At 33.1% G+C, this 18,013-nt stretch overlaps 2 protein-coding genes across 3 annotated transcripts in view; one reads left to right on the top strand and one right to left on the bottom strand.

Annotated features, from left to right (window-relative positions):
• Positions 1-7,987, top strand: part of Gcn2 (eukaryotic translation initiation factor 2 alpha kinase Gcn2) — a 51,743-nt gene extending 43,756 nt beyond the window's left edge. For both annotated transcript variants that reach the window (XM_085948656.1, XM_085948657.1), the window contains exons 27-29: positions 1,910-2,028; positions 3,279-3,445; positions 5,810-7,987. In XM_085948656.1, coding sequence (XP_085804782.1) covers positions 1,910-2,028; positions 3,279-3,445; positions 5,810-5,936 — 413 coding nt within the window. In that variant the 3' untranslated portion in view covers positions 5,937-7,987. The remainder of the gene's footprint in view (positions 1-1,909; positions 2,029-3,278; positions 3,446-5,809) is intronic.
• Positions 7,988-14,760: 6,773 nt separating this feature from the next.
• LOC147071493 (uncharacterized) lies at positions 14,761-17,516 on the bottom strand. The gene is made up of 2 exons (XM_085948630.1): positions 17,337-17,516; positions 14,761-15,147 (listed from the first exon to the last, which is right to left on the bottom strand). Exons 1-2 carry the CDS (start codon positions 17,432-17,434, stop codon positions 14,916-14,918), a joined length of 330 nt encoding a protein of 109 aa, XP_085804756.1. The 5' UTR covers positions 17,435-17,516; the 3' UTR covers positions 14,761-14,915.
• Between the last annotated feature and the right edge of the window lie 497 nt (positions 17,517-18,013).

The following is an 18,013-nucleotide window of genomic DNA, read 5'->3' on the forward strand; positions in this document are numbered from 1 at the left end:
ATTTTTCTTTTAATCATCTTTATTATTTATTATTTGTTTAAAAAGATAGTCATCGACAATAAACAAATCAACATCGAGTGTAAGCTTGTCCTGTAGCGCCTACAAGTCTGGAAAAAATATGCAGACATTTATGAAGTTGGCGACGGACTCGTGGTAGAAAAACCGGCAAGGATTATGTCCGACATAATCCTAAAAATAGTACTCACGTCTGTGACATTCCGTCATTTATTTTTGATTCGAAACTTTACTAAATTAAACGCTCTACTTCTATACCGACGATAGATATTTCACTCTCTCTCAATATTTATATTATATTACCAAGTCCTAGACAATATAGATATTTATTTATTTAAATTAAATACCTGAAAATAGAAGGTAAGCTTTAAATAATCGCTTAGTATGGAGCCTTCGCCACTGTCAGATGGTACTATCAATAACTGTTGTAATGGGACATCGAATTGGATACGGATAAGTGCACCTTGTTATATATTTATAGATCACTTGATATTATATGACAGGATTGAATGGGTAGGTAGAATACAAGTATCCGGCGAGTGTGTCACAAATATTTAGATTTACAGCAAATTTAGAATGACAGTATATGACAGGCCGCAGATTTTTAATGACACACGTTGAATGTAGAGCGAAGCTCTTACTACAATCACGTAATACCGATAATTTGTAGTTTAGTATTTCATAATTGAGGGAGTCAGAAGCATAGGCAGCTTTCTGTAAAAAAATGACTTTTTAACCTATGAATGCAGAATCATAGAGCTAAAAATTCTGCATGTTGTAAGCTGATGTTTTACCAGCAAACTTGGCTTTTTTCAATAGAAAATCGTTGTTCAAAATTAGCTTCAGAAGCAAACCCAGCTTTCTTCACTCTTAATGTTTCGTCCCATACAAAAAGTCACGTGACAAAATGGCGGCTCAGTACACATTGTGCTAAAATTGTGAATCTAAGTGTTAAATTACAAAATTTTGAAAGATGGAAAGTCACTCTTTGGAAAAAGCTTCAAATAATGCTAGGAAACGTTCAAGATGTCCAGAAAACTGGAGGAGAAATACGAGTAAAATTTCGAGGTTTATATAAGACTAATAAGACAAGCATCAAAACTATTTTTGAACAATGTAATTCTTACAATTTGACAAACAAAAAATCCTTTCCATTGTAAGTAATATTATTAGGTATATCTTATAATTAGAAATAAATGACTTTATTAAATTTATATTTTTTTATGTGCAGGTAAAGATTTTTTCATTTATTCAAGTTACAATGTGTGTCTTTGAGTATTTGTATAATAAAAAACATGGCTGACAAGTTAAAAACTAAGAAGCAAACATGGCTTTCTTTCAAGTTGTCAAAAGCAAAGTCAGACTTCTTGATGGGTGAGAAGCAAATGCAGCCTTCTTGAAATTTATTATGCATATATCTTAGTCATGTAATAAAATTAATGAGTTCTAAAAGTTAAATTGACTTTGAAACACAATATCCTACTATAATGTATAGCTCACATAGATTAAATTAAATTGTAAGACTTGTTATCAGTTTTTGACGTTTTTCTCAAAACTACTCACGTGGTAGAAAGCTGCCTTTGCTTTTAGATACCTCAATTATTCAAACAGATGTCGCTGTATGTTTAATTTTTTAGATTATGCAAATCAATTGAGAGTGGCTAGTAATTTCAGTTTAATGTCGGATGAGATAACTCGCGAAATTTGTATGTGCGGGCCTGTCTATCATGGCCTCATAGAACGAGAATACTCACTGAAGGCATAGAACTTAACGTTAACTGTGTTCGTATTAAAGGGGTTTTATTGTGTCTATCGTTTTAGTTAGGGAGCTTACTTGGTTGTCATAGATAAAGCTATTGATTTACTGAATGATTTTACTATTATTCCCTTCTAGGCAGAATATTAACAAATGATTTTGAGCGACAGACATCTACCGCAATGCCTGTCATATCCGTGAATTTCATAACACCTGAGAAGTTGGCTGCCAACGCAAGGAGACGGCTGGAAACACAGGTGCGTAATAACCATGTTACTCTAGATTTAGGGAGACATTAGGAATTGAATATCTAAGTTACAGAACACAATAAATAAAATTTCCGATAGGCTATATTCAATACGCTACGTTTTGATGCAGGGTTTTGAATGTGTGAGTGTCCTACGAAAATGAAACACGCATTATGCTCGTGCAATAGTGTGTGTAATACACCAATATTAAATGAGCGACAATGCATAAACCAAGAGCAATTGTCAGTATTCGACGTATGACGTATTCTTGACACGTGTTTAATTTTATCCCAGATTCTTCCTTACTCAAGATCGGTTACCTGCTACTCCTTACCCATAAGGTATTTCAGTCCCCATTAGTTCCCTGGTCTAAGCATCATGCGTAGGATTAGTGTTTATTTTAATTATTGCAAATATTTTGTTTGCTCCTTGCTAGAATACTTTTTGTATCCAACTATGGCAGTGCTAGAAATGCAAAGTATAAGCACGGTTTTGAATTCCTGTGTTAAAGTAGATGTTGGTAAAAAATGCACTTCCATGTGATACCTTCGTGTTATTATTTTTCAAGGTAGATCCTGCCAATAAACGTATTTTACGTTAAAGAAAATCATGGACTGGGCTTTGAACACATGTTTTTTTTTCCATTTAGCAAGGGCTCTCACCACGCGTGTCCGGAAACTTGTACGTATGCAGTTCGTCGTATCACACTTCACTGTGAAATGTTGTATCGGAAATATAATGTTGTATATTAAAGACTGTCAAACCTCTTTGGGTCGTATAGTACTGACATAAAATGCATGTCTAAATAAAACACGGTTCTTGTCGGTGTATACTTTACAGCAAGCCACAACCAAACAAATTTTGGAAATAGCCGATATACTGTTAGGTTTTCTTTCTTGAATTCATGAATTTTGCCAAAATCAGTTATGAAAATTGAATTAATGTTCATATTGAATCTAATAAAATTTGAGACCGTATAGTATACGGTCATCTCTTTCCGATAAGAAAGCTCACGGCGAACTGTGCCACGGTGAATTGTTTTACATACAATTTACATGTTACCCTCACCACTACAGTACTAATGTCACAGATAGGATAACTCAATTATTTCAAGTATTTTCGTGAAATCCCACATTATCTATTTTTTAGGTGCGTTTATCCAAATGATGTATTTTGAAATTAATATTTTTAAATCTTTTGTACGCTTAGTCTTGTAGAAGGAAATAATTAAATAAATTAATGTGTGTTTTTATTAATAGATCATCACTCAAATATCTTCAACTCTTGAGAAGTTATCTCCGAAGACTCAAGTAGAAGTTTTCGCCATTTCCATGGATATTGGTGTACTGAGAAGTCTCGCCACATACTTGGAAATGGACGCTCAGAAGGACACCCATGATTTAGCTGTGAGGGCCATCATTGATAGGTAAAAGAGACCATTGATAATGTGACCATGTTGAACAAAACCGTCTTATATCAGCCTAAATCAAAAAAGTTTAAAAATTTTCACTATTCTCATAGAGACTCCTTTACAAGTGAAAATCGAGTCCACAGACAGTTTGTTGTCACCTGCGTAGTGATATAAAACCTCATTGGCTGCAAACTGTTCCATATCAGTCAGCTGATACTTCATTAGCTGCTTACCGCCTAATACCTACAGCCGACTAATTAACAGCCCTGCAGGGCTATTCTAAATAGTTAACATGGTAACACGTTTACGTTATATTTATTGCTCTAAAATAATATGGATATCACACGAAACAATTCCATAAACAAGATGGTTATCTATCACAATTTTATTGTAAACCATGGCCCCCATATCCTGAAGCGGGCCTCCAGGCCAGAATCTTTGGCGGTTCCCCCTACCTATCACTAATGTTAAAGGCAGTGTGCCGCTCTACAGAAGCATTTTCCAAATCGTTTTGAGGTAAAATTAAGGGCATTCAGTGTATTTTTAACGATTTTCTATATTTTCAGTTATATTTTTCTATATCGAGTTATCGAGTATCGACACGCAATACTCAAAAATTGCATCGCACAACATATTTTAAAATCTTAATATATTTTAAGTAAAATTGTGCCACAGGCGACTTTTTTACTATTAGAGCAAATTTGTGATGTGTGTTATCTCACGTATTTGGTCGACCCGCCATGCTGGGCCCTCAGGCTAGAGCTATGTCAGTCCTCCCCTTGTGGGGGCCATGTTGCTGGCACACGGCACTACGTCTTGATTTCAACTGCATCCTATTAGAATCTCCAAGTTGAATTTTTTTATCAAATTGAGGATTTTAATCGGATGCATTTTGAATCAAGTAAGACGTGTTAACTTGTACCTACTACTGAACGACATTTGACCGTACTGGTTAACCATGATAGTTAACTTTCTGTTTTCTAATTAATTGCCTGAATATGACATATATCATACTTATCACTTTTTTTATTGATTTTGGAGTTAAGTGATATTATATGTTAGAATTCGTATAAAATGTCATAAATTATATATCCATTAAACCCGGCAGTGGTCTCCAAACTTTATGCTATTATGTCCCATATTTAAGAAAAAAGAAATCTTGATTTGTCACTAAAAAATAGCAGATGTTTAATGTGTAAAAAATCACTAATTTGCCTCTTCTTTAAGATTGTTAATATGGACTTACCATAGTTTAGCTCGCATATAGATATAGGCTATTAATTTTTCTATAGTTACCTAACTATTAATTTAACCAACCCACCGCCATCTTTAGATTAATAAAGTCTGAGCATAACTTTTTACACAAGCAACGAGTGGTCCACTTTTCAGCTATCAAAGTCAGATCCCAGATTGCTTGACATATTGATTCACCCTTTCTTGTTTCAAATTGAATGATAAAAAATTCTCACATCAAATATATTAATTATCAGTGTTATTAATATATAATATACATTCATGTTATTCATCAGCTCTCAAAGTCGGACTAGTTCTTCATACAAAAACCTGTGGTAATATCGATTTCCAAAAAATATGTAGCATTGACCTATGCATTACATTTGTAGAAGGTGTGTTAAGGCTATACCTCAGTTGAGGCATGGTCTAAAAAGATCGTGGCTAGGCGATGCGCGGATTGTGCAAATGACGTGTGCCGAACGAAATATAATTTGACATATAAATCGTCCATTTAATGTTCAATTTATTGTTCTATTAGTAACAATAATAATATATTCATTGACATGTTTTATTATTCAAGTCAATGGGTAACGTTTTTTAGTCATCTTTACACGATTTAAGAATTAATACCCCCGTGCCATCACGAAACAAATTGACGTGTTCACAGCTCGACGTTCGCTCTCCGATTGCCAGCGAGTCCAAAATTTCGTCGCACCTATAGTTGAAAATTATTTGCCGTTTCACTGAAGTACCATCTTAATGCTAGTGTATTATTTATCATGTAACTCATATATCCAAATCAAACCATTCCCTGTGTGAACACGACAGACTCGTCAGTATGAGCACTCTATAGAACAATGACAGGCAATAACAGGTCATCCATCGACAACAACGGGAGGGGCGGAAAAAGTAGGACCAGTCGTTGTGAATGTATCAGCTTTCTACTTTAGTCAGCAATGACCAACCTAAAAGCATTCTGGACGGGTCATTGTAAGTGTTCTTGTTTTCTCTAAAATGCTTTTCTTACAAAGTTTACCGATTGTTTAGGCTTAGATCCCAAACGTACTCCTTCATTTTATACCATTACATGGCACTCCTGACCTTAGTTGTTTAATCCTTTATTTAGTAATGTTATTATATTTTCAGACATCCCCGTCATAAGAAGTACATCATGCAGGTTTGCGATGAATTCCGGGATCTCTGCTTGGACAAGAAGAAACCGGTTGTAATCCTCTACAGTCTGCAAGATTTCAAGTTTAAAATGATACTTTAAGACGCGACCAATAAAAAATTTTCTATTCTTCCAATAGTAATTTAATCATGCGCCGTGTCCACAATATTCTGTTTCTGATTTTCCGGAAGGAAAACAATCAAATACTTACCGAAATGATTGGTAACCGATTATAAATATATAATATGTAATAATATGGAACATTTCAAAAACATCACACCGATTATGTTACGCAAAAAAGGATCATCCCACATAAGTAAAGCTGATAAGTTTATATTTGAGGCGTCTAATTCCAATAAGCGATAAGTCCACATTGGTCAAAATCGAGAAAAAAATACGCACGTATTCTTTGTATAATTTTACACAATATGTATTGATCTATAAATTCCAAAATGCGACATAACCCTATGAAAAAAAATATTTTAAGTTTCGATTTATTACAAAAAGCGCCAAGTCCGTGTTTCATATTATTTAAAGCTTGGTTGATTTCGCGCGTGTTTACGTCAACCAATAAGGGAACGTTCAATATTGAAAAAGGCGTCTCCCATGCTGCAGCATCTGGTAAACTCATGACAGTGCCACGGAAGTATGTGTCTTATGCGGAGTAAATTAAAAAGTGAGATACAAATAGCGCTAGGTCCAATTTTATTTTGCCTGTATTTATTACATTTAAGAGTTTATCGGCTAAGACAAATTGCCATATGGTTCTAATTTCGACATAGAATACGACGGAAAAAATAATCTCACGTTAAAACAGATAATTGAAGCTTGAAACATAAAAACGTTCTTTCCCGTAAATATTGAATTGTGGACTTGTCGCTTTTTGTAATTAGACGCTTCATTTATTCATAACTAGGCAGTACCGTTTAAAACATCGAATTTAATCAGCATTGCACGTGGATAGTGATTGAATGTATGACCGTCCAAGCTATACTCATATCGTTGTCTCTGGGAGAGGGTCGAAGCTCTTCTGTTCTGGGTTAAATCATATGATGAATAGATATTGCGTTGGTAACAGATAATTACAGATAAAATCTTGTGAAACTGCATTTTAAATGCAACAGAAAACTACCAGAATAAAAAAAAAAATTTTAGTTCAATTATCATTTGATGATGCGAAATGGGAAAGCAGTGTAAGGAGAAAATATACAATTAATTCTGCTATAATTTGTTACTTTCTTAAGAAGTTTAATTGTTCTTAAGCACGATTTATTTTCAATTATAGTACGGTACATTTAAAGTCATTTATCCAAAAATAAAGTCTTCAACGTCATCCACGTCGACTTCAACCTGCACTCCACTATAACGACTATGTTTTATCATCATACGAAATTAGTTTTTTCGCATTGCTCCGGCAAATGCTTTGAAAGTGTACGTTTCAGATAGTTATCAAAAGGTTTTGATTTTATGTAACAAAATGTATAATTATTTCGTAGAAATTTAACGCACTATTCAAGCTAGAAATTTTAATAATGGCAGTTCTTTTAATCACCAATAGCAATAAATCGGTTTTGCCAAACTCGCAACGAATTCATTATTAGTTAATTTAACATAATGTTAACATCTTTGTATTTGGCACGTATTGTTTAAAGTGCTTTGAAATGTTACATATTATTAGAAAAAAATATGTTACAATACAGTACATACATAGGATGAAGAAAAATGTAAGTACTAATTTATGATTTTCTTTTAAAGTTTTGTTTCCATTGTGGTTAATATTTATTCATGTGATTGAGTTTGAAATAACATTGAAGATTGATAAAACAGATAATAACTAGTGAGCTAATGAATAGTTTAAAAGTCAATTGAGATACTAATTCATGTACAGTAGAATTGATAAGTTTTTGTAATTATTTAAGAGGCATAGACTAAAATAATAATAAATTATTGAAAAATGTCATAAGGCTATATGCATAGTCATACTTATGTAAATAAATGGACTTAGAATTAGTATGGAATGTTACTTAGAGGGGTTCAGTGGTTCCCAAACTTTTTCATTCCACGGCCCCCCTCCATTGATAAATAAATTATTTTGGCTACCAAAAGCTTTATCTGGCATTAATTATTATTATACTTACACATATATTTATCACAAACAATATAAAATAAGAAAAAAATCTATAAAGTGAAATCTATCAAAAACAATCAAACAAGTCAATATCGGGTTCAATGTTAGACATGGTAATTCGCAAAAAATCTTCCAAAGTCTTTGTTGAAAAGCATAGTCTGTATTTATTTTTTATTATGAGTAATAACAACAATGCTGTTTAGCATAGGTATCCATGTTGTCGCAACAACAATGCTGTTTAGCATAGGTATCCATGTTGTCGCAACAACAATGCTGTTTAGCATAGGTATCCATGTTGTCGCAACAACAATGCTGTTTAGCATAGGTATCCATGTTGTCGCAACAACAATGCTGTTTAGCATAGGTATCCATGTTGTCGCAACAACAATGCTGTTTAGCATAGGTATCCATGTTGTCGCAACAACAATGCTGTTTAGCATAGGTATCCATGTTGTCGCAACAACAATGCTGTTTAGCATAGGTATCCATGTTGTCGCAACAACAATGCTGTTTAGCATAGGTATCCATGTTGTCGCAACAACAATGCTGTTTAGCATAGGTATCCATGTTGTCGCAACAACAATGCTGTTTAGCATAGGTATCCATGTTGTCGCAACAACAATGCTGTTTAGCATAGGTATCCATGTTGTCGCAACAACAATGCTGTTTAGCATAGGTATCCATGTTGTCGCAACAACAATGCTGTTTAGCATAGGTATCCATGTTGTCGCAACAACAATGCTGTTTAGCATAGGTATCCATGTTGTCGCAACAACAATGCTGTTTAGCATAGGTATCCATGTTGTCGCAACAAGAATTATGGGTACCAATGTTGCTTCAGCAATAGACGGATATTCTTGCTGTCGCCTTATCCAAAGTTCTGAAATACTTTTTTCATCAAATTCTACTTGAAGCGAATTATCTGATTTGATATTGATCAATTCTTCTTGAGTTGCCCACGAAATATGATAATATTCTTATCCAATTGTACTTTTGATCCTTGAAGCTCTACGTCACTCTGACCCATGAGTTTTGGAAGCACTGATTTAGACGAATTCCCATTCCAAGAAATGCCAAAGTCAATTTATTTACATGGGTACGACTATGCATAGGGTCCTAAGTTAGCATAGATAGTATCTGCATAAGTGTAATTTATATTATGAGTGGATAAGTTATAGCCTAGAATCTCTAAGATGGCTTGAACGAAACCGATGCCTATATACAAAGTGTATACTGGTTAATAGACAATTCGTCGCTATAGGATTGGTTTCTCGAATATCCGTTTTTGTCAAAATCGACGTTTTAATGCAGAATCATTTTTTGTATCTAAATGGACCAGAACCATCCTTTTCTTTAAATTACTTTTTAATGAATACACCATGCATATCCTGTAAAAACAACAATTTAAATACCTACATGTATTTAAATATAGGATAATGAAATTTGTTTTCATATCCTGAACATTTGACATTTGGTCTATTCGACAAACCAATCCTACAGCGACGAATTGACAGCAAACAATATATTTTACTTCCATGGTTTGTTATTTAATTTATGGTTGCTGCCATTATTCATTAATGGATACAAAAATCACTTTTAGTGTAGTTGTTTATAAACATCTACTTCTGAAAGGTATTTTGATAGTGGCCATATTATATTATTTCCCGCCTGCCATGGTATAATATTGGCAGTGTATGGATCTACGACTCCAGAGGGCCTGAGCTTGAATCCTATCTGCGAGGATATGGATGAGATCTATTGTTTTTACAGGCGTAATTTGTGTCTTGATTTTTATAATGCTTTCCTTCCCTCTATTCCCTCCCTCTATTCCCACCCTCTAAATGTTTTACAACCAATTCTTGTAAAAGAAGTTTCTAATATTTCGTCTCTGTTCTGGCAGAACACACTAACTGGAGAATACTAGTTTTGAGTAATTTGACTTTGAAGTTGTTAAAATGTTTGAAATGGTCTATCATGTGAGTTTATTAAGTAATCGTAAAAAGATGACTTTTAAAATAAAGACTGTTTATTTATTAAGAAGGTTTCCAGACGGTAAAGTTTGAAATAAGGAACATATTGGTATAACTAACTTAATATGTTTTTTTTTCGAATTAGTGTCTTCTGCCAGAACAGTGACGATTTGTTGTCATATTGCGCTACTCATCACATACGGGATGGGATCTGAAGGATTTCTGACTGATTTCGATCAAGAGTACATTGATAGTGAACAGGCATTTTTTTTTGTAATCTATAATTTTAGATCTGCATTCAAAATTATTTATTTCAAAATAATTTCATCACTTACATAATTTTAAAACTCTCCAACACAATCTGCAATTCGTATTCTTAGTTATATGAAACCAAATAAGTGTTACTGACAAAAGTTTAGCGTGCACTTTTTTTTTGGATGTCCACAGCCTACTTTCCATCCTTAGCCATTGAAATAGACTGATGCTGATACATGAGGGATACACAAGACTGCTATAGGCAGCTATCGAGGGTAGTTTTTACTTTTTTGTATCGTAGTGTTAGCACTTATTGTAACAATTACAATAAGTTAACCGTCTAAACAGTCTATCTCGCTCTAAAATTTATCACACCTAAGAGAGGTGCTGTTAAAACATAGCACTTATTGTAACAATTACATCTAACTTATTGTAATTGTTACAATAAGTGCTAATACTTTGATACAAAAAGTGAAAAACCACCCTCGATAGCTGCTGATAGCGGCCTATAGCAGTCTTGCGTATAGAATAGATGCATAGATCATTATGAATGTTTGTAATTGGAATGTTTTTCATCACTGTGAAAAACTGTATCCTCTAATATTATATAACTTTAAAATTTGATTTTTGTTAAACTGAATGACTTACCATGAGATTATTTCTTAGCTTATTAATAATGATTTAAAAATTGATCTAACACTTCACTAAACACTGTTAATTTCTGTAGTTTGTACGAAGTTTAGTCTCAATTTACCGGGTACGCGTTATTCAGATGCCGGATCAACCATGATAGATCTTTCACACTTTCAATGATTTCATTCAAAATACATTTTGGAAAAAAATTGTGGTTCCTATTGAGAATTGCCAAGTGATCCACTATTATTAAATTTTTACAGATGACTCATCCGCTGTTGGATTATTTTCTAAGAATATTCTCACAATTGTGTAGTTTTAAATGAATATTCGTTGATGTTTTGGATTAAACAGGAAATGGATTATCTAGGACACATATTTTCAAAATTACCTCGATAAATTGAGAGTCAACTATAATTGTATTATTATAAGTTTAACCGCCAAAGAAATTGAACAAATATTACATTATTATGGTTTTAGAGATAAAATGTTGGTCTGACATAGAAAATATCTTGTAAAAAATTGCAAGTGCAACCTATTTAGAAGCAGTAATACCTTACTATTACAATGTCCCATAATTCAATTTTTTTACCCCAGCATATTATTTTCACATTATGTAATTTGTAATTTGAAATTTCACTCTATCCAGTGAAAGTTATATTCAATCAGAAATATGTTATAATCAGGCATTATTGTGTAATATTTTTGCTATCTTTTAATGCTTTAAGTAATTATTATACCTGATAAAAGCTTTGCTTCAACTTAGTGTGCTTTACACCATTTTAATTAATTTCTTTATTTCCAAGATAGGATTGTAAATTCGATATATTACCTATCTTCAGGGCGGTGTTTTGCTTGATTCGAATTGCATATATTTGAAATCAAGTAAGAAGACCTGCGTTGTTGACACTCTGCCATCCGTGTTGATTTTCAGCTCCTTGCGTCTTGGGCCCTAATGAGGTTTTACTGTACCTATGTCTTATCCGCTGTAGTAACCCAATTGTCACTAAACATATTATTCCAACATTTATCCTTGTACTAGTCATGAAAGATAAATGAAATTAACTTAAAATTGCCTTCAAATTGGCTTTTAATTATTTATTAGTAGAAATATTATTATCTTCCTTTTCTAATCTTCACAAAAATTGTTTATCTTCTCCTAATTTTACATTTTTTGTGAATTATTTCACTTTAAAAAAAAAAAAAAATATGCTAACCATACTTACACGATAACAAAATAAGAATATGTACTTCATGGTTTTATTAAATTAAAAAATTATTATATTTCGTTTGGTACTTAACCGCTTAGAAAATTCTAGCCAGTGAAATGTTTCCTTTTAATTCCATTGCATACTAACAGAAGATACTAACAATATTTATAAACATCTCCCTTTATTGTCTCATGAAATTCTTAGTACCTTTAAAACCTACAGTGGTTTATTTAAATGTAAAATGTTCTTAACAAAAGGTTTAAATACTGGTATGAACAATTTTTAAATTATTTGAATACGGAATGTTCATAAGTACAGACCTACAAACTTACCTGGGGAATGGCCAAAAATGGAACTACGAACTACCATAGGACGCCATATAGAAAAACGTCATTTGAATGTCAGATTTTGCCAGTTACGAGTCGTGATTGGGTAGTTTTCGACAGTGGCTCCCCCATTATATTCTCCAGATAAGTTTGTAGGTCTGTAAGGGGTATTTTGGCAATGAATATTGCTATGAACATTATTACAATATTTTAATGTGGAATTCTATAAAAGCAATGAATTCTGGTGTGAACAATGTTGGCGATTTATTTAAATTATAGAATAACTGTGTTCAAATAATGCATGATTTTTTTGTGTTTGAATAATTACTAACCATTATTTGGACCTGCTAAAAGTTCTACCTTTATTATTTATTGTTTTTTTTTAATTGTCAGCCATGTTCACACACAATTAAATAAATATACTTGTATTTCAAATTATTAATCTTTGAATGCTCTGTGTTTATGGCTTATGCTGTCAGTTTTAAATGTGTAAATAATTATGAAGAATAAATTGGACATATTTGTATATTTTTTTGAACAAACATAAATATCACTGGAAGAAAAATGTACACTTGTTTTGTTTACAATTTATTTAATATAAATAATGACATGTATATTTTCTGAATAAAATTCCTTAACAAAAGATTGTTTTTATTTATGACGTTAATATTGGAGCACCCACCTAAAATTTTATGGTAAAACCCAAGGCCTGAACAAAAACGTACCATAAGTGTGAGTGAGAAAGCATTCAACACGTGTATATCTCCGCAATATAGAATTTCTAAGAGTGTTAAAACTACATTGTTAAAAAATCAACAAAGTGACATTTTGATACAAAACTAATATGCTATCTTAGGCTGTTAAGATCCGCCATAAATGGTGCACACTAAACTTTGTCAGACATATGTATTTGTATTCATTAAAATAAGACTATAATTTACAGATGGTGTTGGTTAGTTTTTATAACTCAATCAAACCCTACGAAAGCCAAGCCATAATAAATAGGTAGTAGTCAAAAAATACTTGTCTATCTATAAAATATGTATCTAAAATTATGCAATTAAAACATACATACCATTGAATATTTTATAGATAAAATAATAGTTTTTATCTATTATATCTTGGTTTAGGCAGGGCTTAATGAATTAAAAAAAAAAAAACCAACAATATGCGTAATATGTATTCTGAAAAATACTAAAAACTAACCAATACCATCTGTAAATTGTAGTCTTAGTTCAATAAAAATAAATACGTATGACTAACAAAGTGTAATGTGCACTATTTATGGCGGATCTTAACAGCCTACCTCCACCCTTCGCTACTGATACAACTATTATAAGGATGTTATAACCTACTGTAACCTTAGGTAACATACACAAGCAGGCGGCTCTCGTGGTGCAGAGCGTAAGGCGCTTGCCTTCCACCCGAGAGTTCCTTGATTCGATTCCCGGTCAGGACACACAATATTTATGTGTTTTTCTCAAGGCCTGGGTGTTTGTGATTGTTAAAAATTACTAACAACCACCTTGTATGAAAAAGCAAGGACATGGTTATTAATAATTCTAAAAAAAAAAAAACACAAGCAATCAAAAAATAGAAACATTATGGATGAGGAAGAACTATCAGCTAAACGTCGCCGCTTGACAAATGAACGAGTTCAGCGATGGCGTGCTCGGCAAAGTCAGGAGACATTACAAATACTGCCAGGCTGATGCAGTAGCTCACTGACAAATAATTGAGTCTGAAACACCAGAACAAAGACAGTAAGACTGAACATACGATTACACGTTTGAGAGAGAGGGAGACAGGGATAAGGCGTATAACCAGTGGCGGCTCGTGGATAAGATATTTGGGGGTCCTGCGGATGATTAAAAATAAATGTTTATTTGGATTATATTTTACTATGAACATCAAAATTAAATATGAATAATTATATTAATAATTAAAATAAATAAACTTTGCATAAATTGCTTTCAGAAATAAATTTTAACATTGTTAATAAATCATTATAGCTATATTTCTATCCTCGCTTTGACGTGCGTGCTCACGCGCGACGCAGAAACAGAGAAATACTGGAAACGGACTGTCTGACCCGCAGTACGAAGCTGCGAGCACCGCTGCCCGCGCCACTCCGTCGCCCACTCGAGAATATTCTATTGAAATTGATACTGTGCAAAATCAAGTACCTACCGTGCTGTATGATAATATTATTGGACATTGGGTGTATAGATGCGCGGGCGAGCCGATTACACGCTTAATAATATTGATATTTTCATATAATATACATAAATTTATGTACACTATAATATTACATTTGTCTCGATTTGCTTGGGGGTGCTGTAGTACCACAGTGCATATGGGACGAGCCGCCACTGCGTATAACTATGTTTACAGATGATATTGGCACCAGGTAATATTAATTTGTTATTATTGTATATTGGTAATGGTATAGCTTATGGTAAGTATATATTTTTATTTAAATAATATAAAGCCTTTAAGTTGTAATAAAAAAATGATAGTATCACAGAGTAAAACTATTGGTATAAATTAAATGACGCTTATGGGTGATGTATGTCAAATGCATATGCAGCGGTTGAATTGCCAGCGCCCGAACCCGGGTCCACGTTACCACATTTCGGAGCCTTGATTAGGAGTATCACGGCGGAGACTAGCATTGCCGTCATCAAGATCCAGAAGCTGACGAATAATATGATCCGTGTTCCTCGCCAGAATGGGTCGTTGAAAGACGTAAGCAGTTCTTCCTTCGTGAGACCCAACCAGTTATCTTCTCTATTAATAAAACAAAAACAATTGATTAGATGCTCTTTCGATCAATTAGAAATCTGATTCCAGACTCGGTAAACGTCATTTGTTGTCTCAATCAGTAAATGTAATATATAGATTGCCTGCACCCAGGGGCGTAGCAAGGGATGGGCAACCAGGGGGGGGGGCAGCCGCTGCTGAACGTGCAAAAATAAGATTTATCATTTGTCGTAAATTAGCCAAACGCATTTCAGTTATTAGTAAATAAATGCACCCATTAGGCCAGTGCTTCTCAAACTGTAGGGCGCAAACCACTATGTGTTTGTAAAGATTTTTCATATATTCCAGTGGTTGTAAAACATCATTAGTATTTTAAATTATTGCACATAGCTTTTTCAATCCGCATATTTTAATTAAAAAGTAAAAATATGTAAGTAAGTCATGACGTGTTTAGTGAAATCGATATCAAGAGAAAAGGAGTTTAATATTGACACGTAGCTACTATTGATGGCACGCCCCTCCCCAATATTCCGAGGATTCCGCCATCTGCATGCTGTTATATTATATCATAAATAAATTAGTCAACATATTATTACTAAACAAAAGTGCAGAGTTCCCAGATCAAGAGAAATTTTAAAATTTTATTAAAAAGCCAATATAGTGAAACGGAAATTTCATACGGAAATAATCAATTTATTTGGAGAGCGATTTTTCTTATAATTGCGATAAAAAATTATAATGTATTCTTCAGGGCTCGAAATGGACCGGACCACCGTTCCGGTTCATAAAATCCCCAAAATTATCACTCCGTCTAGTGGACATATTAATTTCTGTTGACCGTCTGAGCTAGATTTGCCATATAATGTAAAAATCGAACAGACTTATTTTGATAAAATACACATGCAATTAGATAACTATGTTAATATTTTCGTAAAATTATCTAGCACTCCGGTTCGTAAAATATTCAATTTCTAGCGCTGGCATTCTTTAAAAATCGCCTGTGGCTTGGTGTTTACTATCTATGAAAATAGTTTTCGATTATTGTTTATTCGTTAGCTTTTTTCTTAGTTCAAGTTTTTCGTGATATCCTACTACTGACACCTACTGACAAAAATAATTTCTAATTCTTCAATTTTTAGTACAGATTGAGGGGGCGCACATTTTTAAAACACTTATTTTATTAGTTATTTAATCTGTAGTGTTTAATCGAATAGGGGTGAACTTAATATTAATTTATAGGTAGAATAGGTTACGCCAACGATGGCCGAGCGGCTTATGCGTTGGCTTATAATGTCGTGGGTCGCAGGTTCGAATCCTGCGTCTGGCAAAAATAGACATATTGTTTTTTTAATTTGTGTTTGGAGTCAGAGTATGGACCTAATAGATTGAGCAAGTGGGTAACATCCATTTCTCGTAAAAACAAAATCTGTTACTTAATGCAACCTCGGGAATGGGACAACTGGACGCCAGGACAGTTGGACGCCGCACTGTCGTAGACACGTAAACAGAGCGTAGACGATTTTTAATCAGTTTCTATCTACTACTTAGCAGTTTTAATTAATTTTACTATTAATATAATGTTTTTTTTTATTGCGGATTGAGAATTACCATGCCGAAGGCTTAATAATTGCAAGATAAAAAGAACTTTTTATATACAACGTTTTTAAATTGTCTGTTGAATCATATAAACTTGACTTGACTAGCATAAACAATCAAAAAAAATTGTAAGTACTTGATAGAAATACTGAATAATGAAATGTCATTTCATATTGATTTCCATCGTATAGCACGTATATATTATTTAATAATTCAGTTGCTAGGACCCCCTAGCAACCAATAATTGTATCGAAATAACTTTTCATACAAAACAGAATCAACTGAAAATGAATTCAGTTCTACTTAAAGATGGCTAAAAGTATTAAAAAATGCATTGGCATCGTGTTCTGATATATCCTAAAAGTTTCAAATATCTAGCTAGTCGGGAAGTTAGTGAAAAATCGATTGCAAGATTTGTACCGGACAAATAATAATACGACCTAAGAAAAACGTTGTAATAAAATAAAATCTCTTTTCGTTGGAACTTAAACATGTGCACGATTAAATCATTATTTACGCGTGCATATTTAAATTCTCACTAACTATTAAATCATAACACTATACCTAGATTGTAATGTACTGATTATTAAAAATATATATTATTAATATTATATTCATACCTTTGAGATCCAATATCCGTACATTCTATTAATGTTGAATCAACATTGTCTTTCTCTTGAATCTTTGGAATCAACGGACTATTTTCGTTAAAACTCATTGTACAAAATCAATTTTATTCCAATAAAAATGACTTTAACTAACTGTCGGTATGATATCAGTGTGATGTGTTTTCTAATAAAATGATTGGACGACTGAGGTGTCGAATATTGATAAATAAAAAGTGCATTGCGACTAGGGATGTGATAAAATATCGATATTTTTTTACCAATACTTTGATACATTGTAAGTAGGTACCATCAGTATCGTTGGTGCTTTTTATCATTCTCGAATCATAATATTATGATACATTTCCTTTGTTGCAATAATTTTACCACGTTTTTCTTAGCTCGTATTCTTGTTTGCCCGGTGGTTGTTTATCCAGTACAAATCTTGCAATCGATTTTTAACTAACTTCCCGACTAGCTAGACAATTTAAACTTTTAGAATATATCAGGACACGATGCCAATGTATTCTTTAGCCATCTTTAAGTAGAATTGAATTAATTTTTAGCTAATTCTGTTTTGTATGAAAAGTTAATTCGGAAGAAATCCATAATCCAATCCACTATTATTGGTTGCTAAGGGGGTGGTCCTAGCAATTTAATTATTAATATATACGTGCGTTACTATGGAAATA

Source organism: Rhyacophila brunnea, unplaced genomic scaffold (genome assembly GCF_057557595.1).
Source record: "Rhyacophila brunnea isolate RB1 unplaced genomic scaffold, BYU_Rbru_1.0 scaffold_20, whole genome shotgun sequence".
In the NCBI taxonomy this organism is placed as follows: Eukaryota; Metazoa; Arthropoda; class Insecta; order Trichoptera; family Rhyacophilidae; genus Rhyacophila; species Rhyacophila brunnea.